At 46.1% G+C, this 12,568-nt stretch overlaps 1 protein-coding gene across 3 annotated transcripts in view; it reads left to right on the forward strand.

Moving 5' to 3' along the window:
- The window catches only part of cadm1a (cell adhesion molecule 1a), a 252,300-nt gene that overhangs the window by 221,071 nt on the left and 18,661 nt on the right, over positions 1-12,568 (forward strand). For 2 of the 3 annotated variants that reach the window (XM_084474647.1, XM_084474648.1), the window contains 2 exons: positions 5,843-5,947; positions 12,434-12,466. In XM_084474647.1, the coding sequence (XP_084330773.1) occupies positions 5,843-5,947; positions 12,434-12,466 (138 nt within the window). The remainder of the gene's footprint in view (positions 1-5,842; positions 5,948-12,433; positions 12,467-12,568) is intronic. The other variant, XM_084474649.1, reaches the window with a different exon arrangement.

Genomic DNA, 12,568 nt, shown 5'->3' on the forward strand with positions numbered 1-12,568 from the left:
TTTGTAATTTATTCGACTAACAAAACTAACAAAAAGGTGTCCATAGCGACGGATGGTCTGCCAGTTAAAGGGAGGCTTCTTTACAGCGCTAATGATGAACACTGTCAAGAAGCACATGGTCACTACGATACTGCTTACACCGCCACCTGCTACCTGAAAGCTGTTAGTAGTTTGCAATGGATAGAGCACGCTTTCTTTTATTCACGTGTGTGTGTGTGTGTGGGTGTCTTAGTGTACACACAATTGAATTTGAATGTGTCTGCTAATTGTGTGTGTGTGTGTGTGTGTGTGTGTGTGTGTGTGTGTGTGTGTGTGTGTGTGTGTGTGTGTGTGTGTGTGTGTGTGGGTGTGTGCGCGTGCATACACAGTACTTCAATGTGCTCTTTGCTTTTCTCATAATCATAATTACCAGTTTCAAAGACAAGTGTGTGCTGAAAGAAAAGAATATTTTTTCCTGTGCCTGTGTGTGTGGCAGGGGGTGCAGGTGAAAATACATTATTCAAGTAAAAAGAGAATTGCCTTGATTATTCAAAGGCCGGCAACAGTACTATTTGTACCTGATTTGCGGCTCTTCTGCCTGAATATTCATCGCCTCCATAACAATAAGGGACTGAAGAATCAAACAAAAGATAGTCTTGAATAGATAAAAATACCAGTTGCATAGAGCCGCATCTTTTATTTTAAATGTTCACCATTCCCTCAATGGATGGAATGAGAACATATTTTAACTTAAAGAACATAAGAATGCACAAAGGTATTTCAATCACCATGTATTGTCTGTGTGTGTGTGTGTGTGTGTGTGTGTAGTAGATGTCTGACACTACAATTCTATCCATTCATGTTAACAGTCGTAGGAACTCCTCAAAAAAGTTCTAAAGAACAGAGGCACAAATCATCTTTACCACATTTGCTAACAGTCCATCAATATATATGATATAAATATACATATATACAAAAACAGATCACTTAATCACCAATAACTAACCAATTTAAGCTTACTTAACTAGTAATTGTCATAAATTAAAGTTCCCTGTGTGTGTGTGTGTGTGTGTGTGTGTGTGTGTGTGTGTGTGTGTGTGTGTGTGTGTGTGTGTGTGTGTGTGTGTGTGTGTGTGTGTGTGTGTGTGTGTTGTAAAAGGACTACTGGTATGACAGAAGCTGCTTCTGCTTTTGACCCTTGTCCTCATACTCCAACCTTCTGAAAAGACAACACTCCCCCACTGAGACTACAATGTGCTGGTGAATTGTACATAGCTGTGTGTGAATCTGGCTCAGACAATGCACGACACTGTGGGGGTGGCCTGGAAGTCTGTCTCTCTTGCTCTCTCTCGCTCTCTCGCTGTCTCGGACGCCCACCCCTCACCCCCATGTTGAGATCAACTAAAAACGACAGACACACACAAAGATAAACACAGTAATGCAACATTTGGGACAATTAAAAGGCCTGTGACATAACACCAGCGGCCATTACAGGAAAGAAAGTCTCTATAAAAGCCAGTCTTTTGATGTTTCCCACCCCCTACCCCATTCCTAATAATGTACCTTTAATGCCAGTGCCACCACGGTCCACACACAAAAATCCTGCAACAAAACAAGTTTGAATAAAAAGTATGCGGAGCCATCACAAAAGCTCTCTCCCTCTCTCTCTCTCGCCCGTGAGTCGCTGAAAGCCCGGGCTAGGGAAATGATCGTAGTGGTCGAGCAAACACAATCTCATGTCCCGTTAGAAGACACTACTGAGGGCGTCTCGCTCACGGACGCCCGCGGGGCTGGCTGCAGATCGGACCTGCTTGGGCCGGGAATCAAACGCGCCCAAACACTAGAATGTCCCCAAAACATTATTATGTGGTTGAGTGGTGTTGCGCCCCTGCCTTCTCCTCCATTCACCTCCCAAAATGCATCAGGATCCACGAGGCCCTTGTGGATTAATCCCGCCGCGTCGTCGTCGCAGCTCATGCACCCCCGGCACAGGCAGCCGCAGTTCCCGCTTGACAGAGGCACTCTTTTACAGCCAATAAAAAGAGCTGGCTCCTAAATTCTCACTTGCCTCCCCACGCCTTCTTCAATGCTGCCCAATTTTTTATTGCATGGTAGTGGCTTGTTTATTGACCCTGTTGCGCTCTATTCGTCTTCATTTATGTCTTCACTCATTCCTCGGAGCCCCTCCAGTAGCTTTTGTCCAGGTCGGCCTAGGGGGACTCTCCCGATGGCACAGTCGCCCCCCCCCCCCCCCCCCCCCCCCCCCCCCGGTCCAGACCTGGGAGCAGGCAGCCTTCACAACGTCTTAAGCTCGCATTCTAAAGCTTGTGGTTGCAATGTTGGATACTGGCTTTTTCTTAATATTTAAATTTAACGACGTGTTTGACACTGACACAAGCGGCAGAGGCTAGTGCCTGCACTGTGCAGTCTTGGAACGGAAGCCAATTTGAAACGCAGGATTTTTTCATTTTTTTTTTTTTACTGCAGCCAGCACCTCACTGACTATTAGATGGGGTTTGGATATTCTGGGTAGGTCTTTGTTTCGTTTCGTTTTTATTGGTTGGATCTTTGTCTTGGGAGTATAATGGAAAGTAAAATACATTAAGGAAACATTGCACCGCCCTATGCTGCTTTCAATTTCCTACAATTGAGATTGTCTGAATCAGATTGGTCTTTACCAGATTTCAACTTAGAAAGTTGCAATAGTTAGATGGAGGTGTCCAAAGGGAAATAGTGTTGGAATTAGGGTGTTTGTCTGACGCAAATGCGGTTGATTTTTTTGTTTCAGTGCAGAACATAAAATAAGAACATAAAATAAATCAGAATTAGGATTTTACATATATTTAAAATGTGGTTACTTACTTTATGGGAAAGGAAGGAGAGGGATTCCTGTGATGACATTGTTTAAAACCCTTTCCATGTTAAATGGACTCTGAACTGTAAAATCCATATCTTCACTGATCTTTTAGGTCCAAAATAAGATGGCCAAAGGAATCATAAGGAATTAACTGCTGACCACAGCAGCAGGGTGCCTATGTGAAGGGTTTGAGAATGGCTGAAGGCTTAGATATGCCTCTGGACACGGCATGGCTTAACATATGATTAAACCTTAAACCTACCCAATTTAAGGAGAAGCATACTCCATTGACAAATCTCTCAGTGGATACCGCAGCCCCCTTCTTCAAAATTCATAAGTCATGAATGTAAAAAAAGTGAGAGTGCAGCGAGTCAGCAAGGAGCGAAAGCAAATTCAAACGTGCGCCACATCTGAAAGCTAATCAGCTCCAGTGTGCTTTGATATCCGTGCACCGGCTAGCTGCAGAAAGCACAAAAAACAGAAGGCAGGGCCAAAACATGCAGTAAACACGGGGCCAGTCTTCCAGTCTGTTGCCTTTAATCTTTTCTTTTTTTTCCCCCCTCGTCACTGCTAAGTTTTTAATGAGCTATTGACACTGATCCCGAACATCTGCCCGGGCCCCTCGCAGTTCATGATGGGATAAAACCAATTAAGTGGAACCACTGCCGAGCTGGCTGGAGTGAGCCTGATCTCCTGAGCATGTGCGAAAACTCATCAGTGCAAACCTTCTCCTCTCGCCAGACGTCCCCCGCCCCCCCCCTCCGCATCGGACCACCTCCACAGCCATCGGCCGTTCCGCACAGAAGCCCTTTGTTTCGCTTTTGAGCAGTATTTCTTAAACAGCAGGTGAATTAAACAAGAGGAAGGAGCATGTTTTAAGAAAACTGCCACCTCAGCACAGTGTGTGTAGTATTGATCTGCAACACCTGAAGGCCTTGATGATTTGCATCTGTACTTTTGCTGCAGGCTGAATTCTGAGGGGCTACATAGACCTCTCCGCCTTCCCTTTTCTATAGTTTGATCCTATTCTAATGAGGAAGAATAAAACAACAATACTTTTTGAAAATATTAAAAGCCACGCAGCCAGTGGTGTGTTCTGCCCTGGAGGTAAACAATCCTCAAGACCACAAACAACCAATGCGCCCTCAGGGAAGACAGAGCTCCTCTTAGTCGCTGTCAGCCTTTTATTCACCATTAACCTGATTGAAACTAAACGTTCACTTTTGATTACAAGTACACCCAAAATCAGGGTTTACCTGTGCAGGAGATGAAAGGGAAGAACAACGATTCTTCAACTCAAACGAGAACACCAAGGAAGCTCTGGTGAGCTGTGGTTCCTGCTACATTTGTCTTATAGTGAACATCCCCTGTTGTGTTGGTGCTTTCACTCATTCCATTGGACGGAAACGCATGATAAAATAACATAGACGCTGTCCTTCCGAAGGAAGGTTTTATAAGAATGCATGGAAAACCTAACTGAATTGGATGCCTTATTCAAAGCATTAGGACACTCAATGTCCTTGTTCCATTAAAGGACCCACAAGCCTGATTTAATGGGTCGCCACGTTTTTGTTTTACGTCTCATTTGGCCGCAGCACCATGTTTGTTAGACGTCACACCAACCACTGGAGGATATGAGTCAGGAACTCTGTTGCATTGGAGGACCAGAGGAAGAGATTGACATCATCTTCCATCACTACTTGCTCATGGGCCGAAAATACAGAGTCTTTGTGTCCTCAGTGTGTAGTTATAGACACAAGACTGCAACAAAATTTTGCTTTTGTTGTTGACTTTGTCTTTGATATTGCCATGTGCCTTTTTTCCTCTGCCAACATTCAAAAGGCAGAAATGTCTATTTTTCTTAAAGGACAACAATTCAAGCGAAGTTTACTTTCCAGGCACTCCACTTGTTCATCTCGGTCCCAATTTCATCTAAGAAGAGATGCCTTTGTAGGCTAGCATGATGAGTTGCTCCCTAGCAACACATTCTCTCTCTCTCTCTCTCTCTCTCTCTCTCTCTCTCTCTCTCTCTCTCTCTCTCTCGCGCACTCTCTCTCTCGCTCTCTCGCTCTCTCTCTCTCCCCCTCCCATTTTGATTTTGAAAAAAAATCAGCCCTGAAAGACGCTGCTTTTCTTCCTCGGTTTCTTTTTTCCCTCCCCACACCCCCCCCCCCCCATCTCGTTTCTTGCACCTTTTGCGTGAGCCCCGCGGTGTTCAGTCCACTTGCAGGAGGATAGCAGCGGCATGCGGTGGCTGCTAACCAGGGCCGAGCTGCCTGCGGCTGCTTTCAGCCACGCCTCCGCTGCCTCCACAGGGGAACTGTCACTGTTGATATCTCCCGTGGCTGTCTGCCCAGGTTGAAGGTGTCTGTGTGTGTGTGTGAGAGGGGGGGGGGGAGTCCTACCTGTCTAATGAAATAAAACAATTACAAATAAGGCCTGGACTCTTGCTAAAGGCATGTCTGCCACTCTCTGCAACGTCTGCCGGCACACACGGTTTATTACGGAGGCGGTTTCCTCCGTGTTGCCGTCGATGTAGCTCATTGGTTGTCAGGATCCCGGGTTTGTTTGTCGCCAGTTACTGCGTTTTTCAATGACATAGTTTTCAACTCTCTCCGCAAGGGATCAAGTGGGCATTATTCCCGTTTTTTGTTTGTCGAGATTGATCGCCCCGTAACCATGACACCCACGAGTGCCCATAGTTTGTTATGCAATTGATCACTTTCTGACAATGGTATGCCCACCGCCGTAGTCAATATTACATCTCATTCTCCCTTGCAGCCAGTAGGTGGAGCCCGGGCGGGGGGAACTCACATTGAATGCTGACGTGCTGACGCACACCTCCCACTCCCCTTCCTCTCCATGCTTTCCCAGTGGCCGTTTATTTGATATAATTTGGTCCTTTTTACGTTTTGTGCGTCGTTTTGCCGTTTTCTTACTTTTGCACTCCTCCTTTTGCCGTCCCCATCATGTGTTTTGTGGTGTACTTTTTGTTTTCCCATCCAGATGCCCCCACCACCACCCCTTTACCCACCACCACCACCACCTCCACCACCCCCGCCTCCACCACCTCCTCCGCCGCCATCATCTCCCACTCCCACGGCCCTCAAGGTACGGTATCCCCTCCATACGCCTCGCACCGCAACCGTGGGTGGGTGTGTGTGTGTGTCTGTGTGTGTGTGTGTGTGTGTGTTCATGTGTGTTTGTGTATTGGTGTGTGTGTGTGTGCTAGCGCTGAGCGCGTGCATGTCGCCTTCGCCCTCCTCGCTCCCCGCTCTACCCCCCTTTTTTCCTTTTGCTATGTCGGAGATTACACAAGGACGCTCTGTACGTTTTAAAGCGATTCCGAAGCGTTAAGTATCATTGATATATTCATTTTTCATACACTTGTTAATGCTGGTTCACCCCCGGAATGCTGTGAATACGTTATGCCGTGTCCTCCCCAACCCCTGACTCTAATGTAGCCACAGACTTTATTTTTCGGTTTAAAAATAGTCTCGGGAGGAGGAGTGGTAACAAGTGTTTGGAGCTGGGCCTCTGCGGGGGGAGTGTTCCAGGCGGGCTGCCGGTATCGCTGACCCACGTCCTCCCACCAGGCCAATGTATACGTCTCACCATGTAGGAAGCGCTGAATATTAATTGGTCGAGTGCCGTTTCATGCTGCACTGTCCGTGCGCCTGCGAGATTAGAACTCCAGCAGGCGCGCGCGTGTGTGTGTGTGTGTGTGTGTGTGTGTGTGTGTGTGTGTGTGTGTGTGTGTGTGTGTGTGTGTGTGTGTGTGTGTGTGTGTGTGTGTGTGTGTGTGCGCGCATTACCAAATGGGCCCCATAAGTGCTGTATGCAGTGTTAATATGCATTTATGGTCAGATACTGAAACTGGAGAAGAATATTGCTAATGCTAAACATCGGTATGCTTAGCTCTGAGGGTCCCAGAGCTAAGCTCCTATTAGAAACACCATATCTTCAAATTATTCGGTACATAAATGTGTCAACTATCACTTTGTGATGATGCTGTCAAACGAAGAGTAAAACGCAAAGATAAAGAATATATACAAATATTTCATCAAACCTGGTATTTGCCCATACTTTATACTACTTGCATACCTGTGTGTGTGTGTGTGTGTGTGTGTGTGTGTGTGTGTGTGTGTGTGTGTGTGTGTGTGTGTGTGTGTGTGTGTGTGTGTGTGTGTGTGTGTGTGTGTGTGTGTGTCAGAGGAAGCCAACCATACAGGTCCTGGTGTGATTGGCAGGGCTGATGGAGCTGTAACCCTGGAGGCCCTGGGCTGCAGTTCTTCTTCTTTCTAACACACACACACACATACTCGCACAAATGATACACATGTACATGCACACACTTTCATTTCTCCCTGCTTTCCACCAGTTTTATCATAATCTTGGTCTGATTGTTCCCCCTCTCTGAGCCCTGGATTATATTCTGGTAACACCCGTTCGTCTTTAGCTTTAAAATGCCTCTCCAATGTCACACCATTAGAGATCTCTGGGCTAAAACCCAGTTCCACTACCATTACCAAATGAAAGAGTATTTCTATTCTTGTCTGGGTGCTCGTTGGGGGAAAACAAAAAGACTTGAGACGTTTGACTCCTCCATCTCTGAAAGGTGGAGGGAAGAAGGGAGAGAAATATAAACCTAGCTTTAGGGCCCGGCATGGGGAAAATCGGCCTGACCAGGAAAGGCAATCAAAAGTCTCTCTGACGGGCGGCTGGATTGCAATGAATCCCCCTCTGAAGGAGAGCGAGGCGCCACGCCATTGTGCTTGATTATAGCATCTGATTGGATTAAAGGCAGCGCGGCTAACAGGGGCGGGTGCACCCGTGATTGGCATCTCGTTTCGCGTTAGTTTTGAGGAGAAGAGCGAAGTCTGTAACGAGACGCAGGAGTGGAGGAGCCGCTCTGATTATACCCGCCCCGATTCATTTAGCGCTGAAAGAGATTTTTGTCGGTGAGTCGCAGGAACACCAAAAAACCATCATCAGGCTAATTCCGGCGGCCTCTCGAGTGCCGGCGGTGGCGGCGGAGAGCGCACGGAGGAGGTGCGGTGCCAGTAAACACCTCCCACCTCGCCGCCCTCACACTCACTCCTTCTCGGGATAACCTGGTGGGGCGTCAACAAGATCTGTGGGCCGATTAAAAAAAACAAGGGAGAAAATATCCAACCGCCATCGTCCTCATCATCATCATCGCCATGGCAGCTATTTGCATGTTATGAAACCGCTGCCCACTCATCGCCTGCCCCTGCCTCTCTCTCTCTCTCTCACTCTCTCTCTCTCTCTCGCTCTCTCTCTCTCTCTCACTCTGTCTCCGTACTTTCAAACCCTCTCTTGAGCGTTCCATTATTGCCTTGACTATATAGAGGGAGGCGAGTGAAGCGGCCTCTGTCATACTTACTCCAGGCTGCCAGTGGTTGATTTTATTTACGCACACACACACACACACACACACACACACACACGGGCGAAGTAGAGCAAAATGAATGGTGCTAACTGAATCCATCAGAGTGGGATGGAGGCTATTTTTCTATTTTTTGATTCAATCAATTTCCTATTAAGAGGGGATAGAATGGCGTATTGAGCCCTTTCTAAAAGTCGTTTGACCCCAACATGGAGCCCTTAAGTGCTTGACATTTTAAGATGACTAGATTGCTATTAACATGGCGCAAAGCAAACAGCTTAACAACAGAGTCCTGCTCGGAGCCTTTCTCTATTCATTTTACTATTCACCCCTGTTGTTCCTTTCTTTGTTGGGTTGTCAGTTTATTTATTTTTTCGCCAAGCCAGCCCCCCCACCCAAAAGAGTAAATGTACTCAGTTTATGACAGAATTGTACTACGATTAGTCTGACGATAAAACACAGCTGTTACTTGTTTGTCATGGGTTTATGGGAATTATCCTCCACCTATATCCACTGGCTGTCTCTGGCAGATGTAGCTTTTGTGCTGATTCACACTTTTCCCAAGAGTTTTAGGATCAACTAGAATCTACAAAATCCCCTTAACTCCCTCTGTCACTCTCATTCTCCTGCCTGGAGTATACGAGTGATGTTTTCCAAATGTGCACTGTCACCAGATTTAGGATTCCTGGAGTCTCAATCCCACGGTAGCAGTCCTGTCAATACCAGGGATTCCCTGAGCTGCCTCAGGTGGGAGGTGCACGTGGTGCCTCGAAAACATCACAAAATGACTCAAAACATCTCGGGGACAGGCCGGTGTCCAAATCAGAACCCACCCACACAGACAGACACAATAGAAAAGAAGGGGGAATACAGAGACCACAAGGGGAAATAGAAAATGATTTTGTAAGCAGCTTAAATTGTGCAACCACCATCTGGCGAACTGATTTAAGAATTTAAAAACATGTACATTCTCCTTTTTGCGATTGTACTCTCAGCACTCCCCATGCAGACCCAGACACACACACACGCCCTCGTTCTCTGCCAGATTATGCCACCATCTCCCTCTTACATGTTCCCTTGCCCACTTCAAAAACAACAGCCAGAAAGTAATGGCTAACTTGATTAAGGTTTTGTCTCTCACACACACACACACACACACACACACACACACACACACACACACACTGCAGTCATGTGAGACATCCACACGTATATTTATACACACACACACACACACACACACACCCACACACACGCATATGGCAGTGAGAATGCGCTTCAGGGGAGATGTATTGCGCTCCATGTCAGGCGAACACAGGAGTGTGAGCCAACTCATCTTCCTAATGTGGAGGGTTATTGTCATTAGTGCGCCATTATTACGTACTGTGATGGCCAAAAATAGATGGAACTCATAAAGCAGGGCCAAGAGGCAATCAGTTCGCTTGGCGCTGGCTTAAAGCACCAATGCCAAGGATGTATTGGCAGTCATGTCGGGCCCATGCATGAGCGCCGACGTAAACACGCGTGCAGCGGTTCTCTGGACCTCAGTCCCCACAATGGAACATGTGCTTGAAAAAGTAAAACACACAAAGAGAAACCTTTTTCCTCCTTGTTCGCACACCGATACTTCCTACTTCCTTTGTGGACGAATCCTACGGAGAACATAACTCTCTTAGAAACAACATGGGGTTTGGTTGAATCCTCTTCGTCTTTGTTGTCGTATTTGTACGGCTGGATTCGTACTCCTTTCGCTCTGTCTCTCGCTCTCTCTCTCTTTCTCTGTGTTTCTCAAGGCGTTTGAGCCTCGCTGACGGGTTTTGACCATTAAAAGACAAGGCTGTCATTCTGTCTTTTGCCTGGGCAACAGCTGCCCAGGTATGCTATATGGAATTGTGGGTGGTTGCTTTTTATAGTGTAGGCCACCCATTCCATTGTTTAAAATCACCCTGTAATGGGTGGAAAATTATACTTGTAAATCACCAGCATGTGAACAGTAAAGGTTCAGCGTTTTGTTTTCGTCAAATGCCTGTCAAACACCACCAGGAGTTGATTGCAGACTCTGGCAGCAGTGCAGTACAATGTACAATCTAGCGTCATCTTGGTCAAAGAACTCATGTCTATTCAAGTGATTGATTAAGTGCTTTAGCAGGCCTACAAATATCACTGGTATTTGTAGGCCTGCTAAGCACCAAATTAATGTTTTGGGAAAAAACTAGTCATGCCATTATTGAGCCCATTGGACTTTGAGATTCCGGTAGCAAAAAAACGAAAGAAGGCCACTTAACATCTGAGGGTCTCCACTTGTTGAGCTCCAAAGGGCTGGTGGGAACCACCAAGTCTTTGGTCTCAGTGGCCTCTGCCCGCATCATACGAGCTGGTGATCAGTGGACAAGGATTTAGACAGCATACCATGTTCGAGGCCTGAGGAGGGAAAGGGACACAACATAAGAAGGCCCCTAAAGGGACAGGCCCTGCACCCTAATGGAACACACAATGATGGAGTGGCCTTACACAGCCTCTGCCTGTGGTATGAATGGGGATAAAGCAAACCGCGTTCTCTTTCTGAAAGCTGAAAATTGCAGAAGTGCTTCTTTTGTCGCAAGTTTTGATAGAAAACGAGGGCCTTGGATCCAGGAGCCAGGAAGTTGTTTGTCTTCATGCCGCATTGGAATTGTGAACCATTTCAGTAGGTAGAAACTCTTCCTATCTGACCTTACTGTCATTAAAGGCAGGCAGCCTTCCATTTTTTTTTATCAAATTGAAAGCCAGTCTCCTTGAATCGTTTGCCAAACTTTCTATGCCCGGATTTTGTAAATGTTCTGCCTACCCAAGGTAATCACAATGACCCCTTCAGTCGGCGTGTGGGCACTAGGTCAGAATAGCAAAAAGCTTGATTAAATAAGATATTAATACTTCAAAAGCTTGACATAAGCAAGCTTTAGAGGCAATTCTGAGGTAAACATATTTTAACCTAACCCAATAGAATGGAGCCTTATAGTTGTGGTTAACATAGAATAAAAGTCTATCTTCACTTCAAGCCGACCCAGTCATTGTCTTGCCTTCATCACTGATAAATCCATGTTCCATAGCTTTCGGTTTTGTAATAGAATTTCCGACAGCCACGTTCAAGCCACCATATTCTCTTACTAAACAACCCTTTATTATACGAGAGAAAGTCATTACTCCTTTTGTCAGCAGATCTGCAAGACATTAAAGTAACGAGCTTGACATCTATGAACCAATATTATATAAGACAAAGTATTTACTCCTAAAGATATCGTGAAAGCCAACTGTGGGGAGTAGTTAGCTGCAGAAGTAGCTGTATTCCTGCCGTTGGATTTCAGTGTCCGCTCAGCAAGTGTTTCCTGCTTTGCTACGGAGATATTCTCCCAAAGAGAAACTCACTCACGGATGGCAAGATGGAGGTTTCAAAGGGCGGTTTCAACAAATGTATAACTACTATCTACGGACACAGCATTTTAGCTTGTCTTCCAACCAGATACAGGATATGTTTAGCTTACAAGTGCTGGCCGAGTGTGTGTATGTAGACATGGGATGAATGGTTTATCCAGGTTGCTATGGTTACTTTTTGATTCATATAAGACATGTATATTATTGTGTCCATCATACTTTTTTTTACATTTACAGCTAAATTTCCAAATGTATGACATGTTTTTCTCTGAAATGGCGGTCTGTGTTCCTGGATAAAAAGGACGCTATAGTATGTGGCCATACTATACCGTCCCTTGTTGTTATGTCCATCTGTGTTAGTCAAGCAGCATAATGTATCATCAGTGTGTATGATAGTATGTGCATGTGCAATTTATACGTGTGCACTATTTATTTCTGCACTGCCTTTAGCCCCTCCCCCCTTTTCTTATTTCCCTCAGTGCCTTGTCTGTTGTTGTTTTTTTTGTTGTGTCCTGTTCTGGTTTTCTGATGGCTTGCTTATGGGTGTCATTTTGTTTTCTTCCCTCTTCTCCAACCCCCCCCCCCCCCCCCCACCTCCCTCGGCATCCTCCCCAAAATCTCTTCCCCCCCTCCCCCACTTCATTTATTCTTCTCAACTTGCTTGCCACAACTCCCCCCTCCTGCCACTTCCTCCCCATCCCCCCCCCCCCACCCCACACCTTCTCCTCCCTTCTCATGTGTGCCTGCCCCGACTCCGCCTGTCCTTGTGTGCTCAGACTCCGCGCCCAGCACTGAACCCGCAGCACATGGTCGGTATCTCTTCCTTGTTCTTCCCCTCCTTTGATTCCTTTTAATTGTTGATGTATTGTAATGTTTTCGTTTTATTATTTAAATTGCTTTCTAGGGTCCTA

Source organism: Micromesistius poutassou (assembly GCF_964030765.1).
Source record: "Micromesistius poutassou genome assembly, chromosome: 10".
In the NCBI taxonomy this organism is placed as follows: Eukaryota; Metazoa; Chordata; class Actinopteri; order Gadiformes; family Gadidae; genus Micromesistius; species Micromesistius poutassou.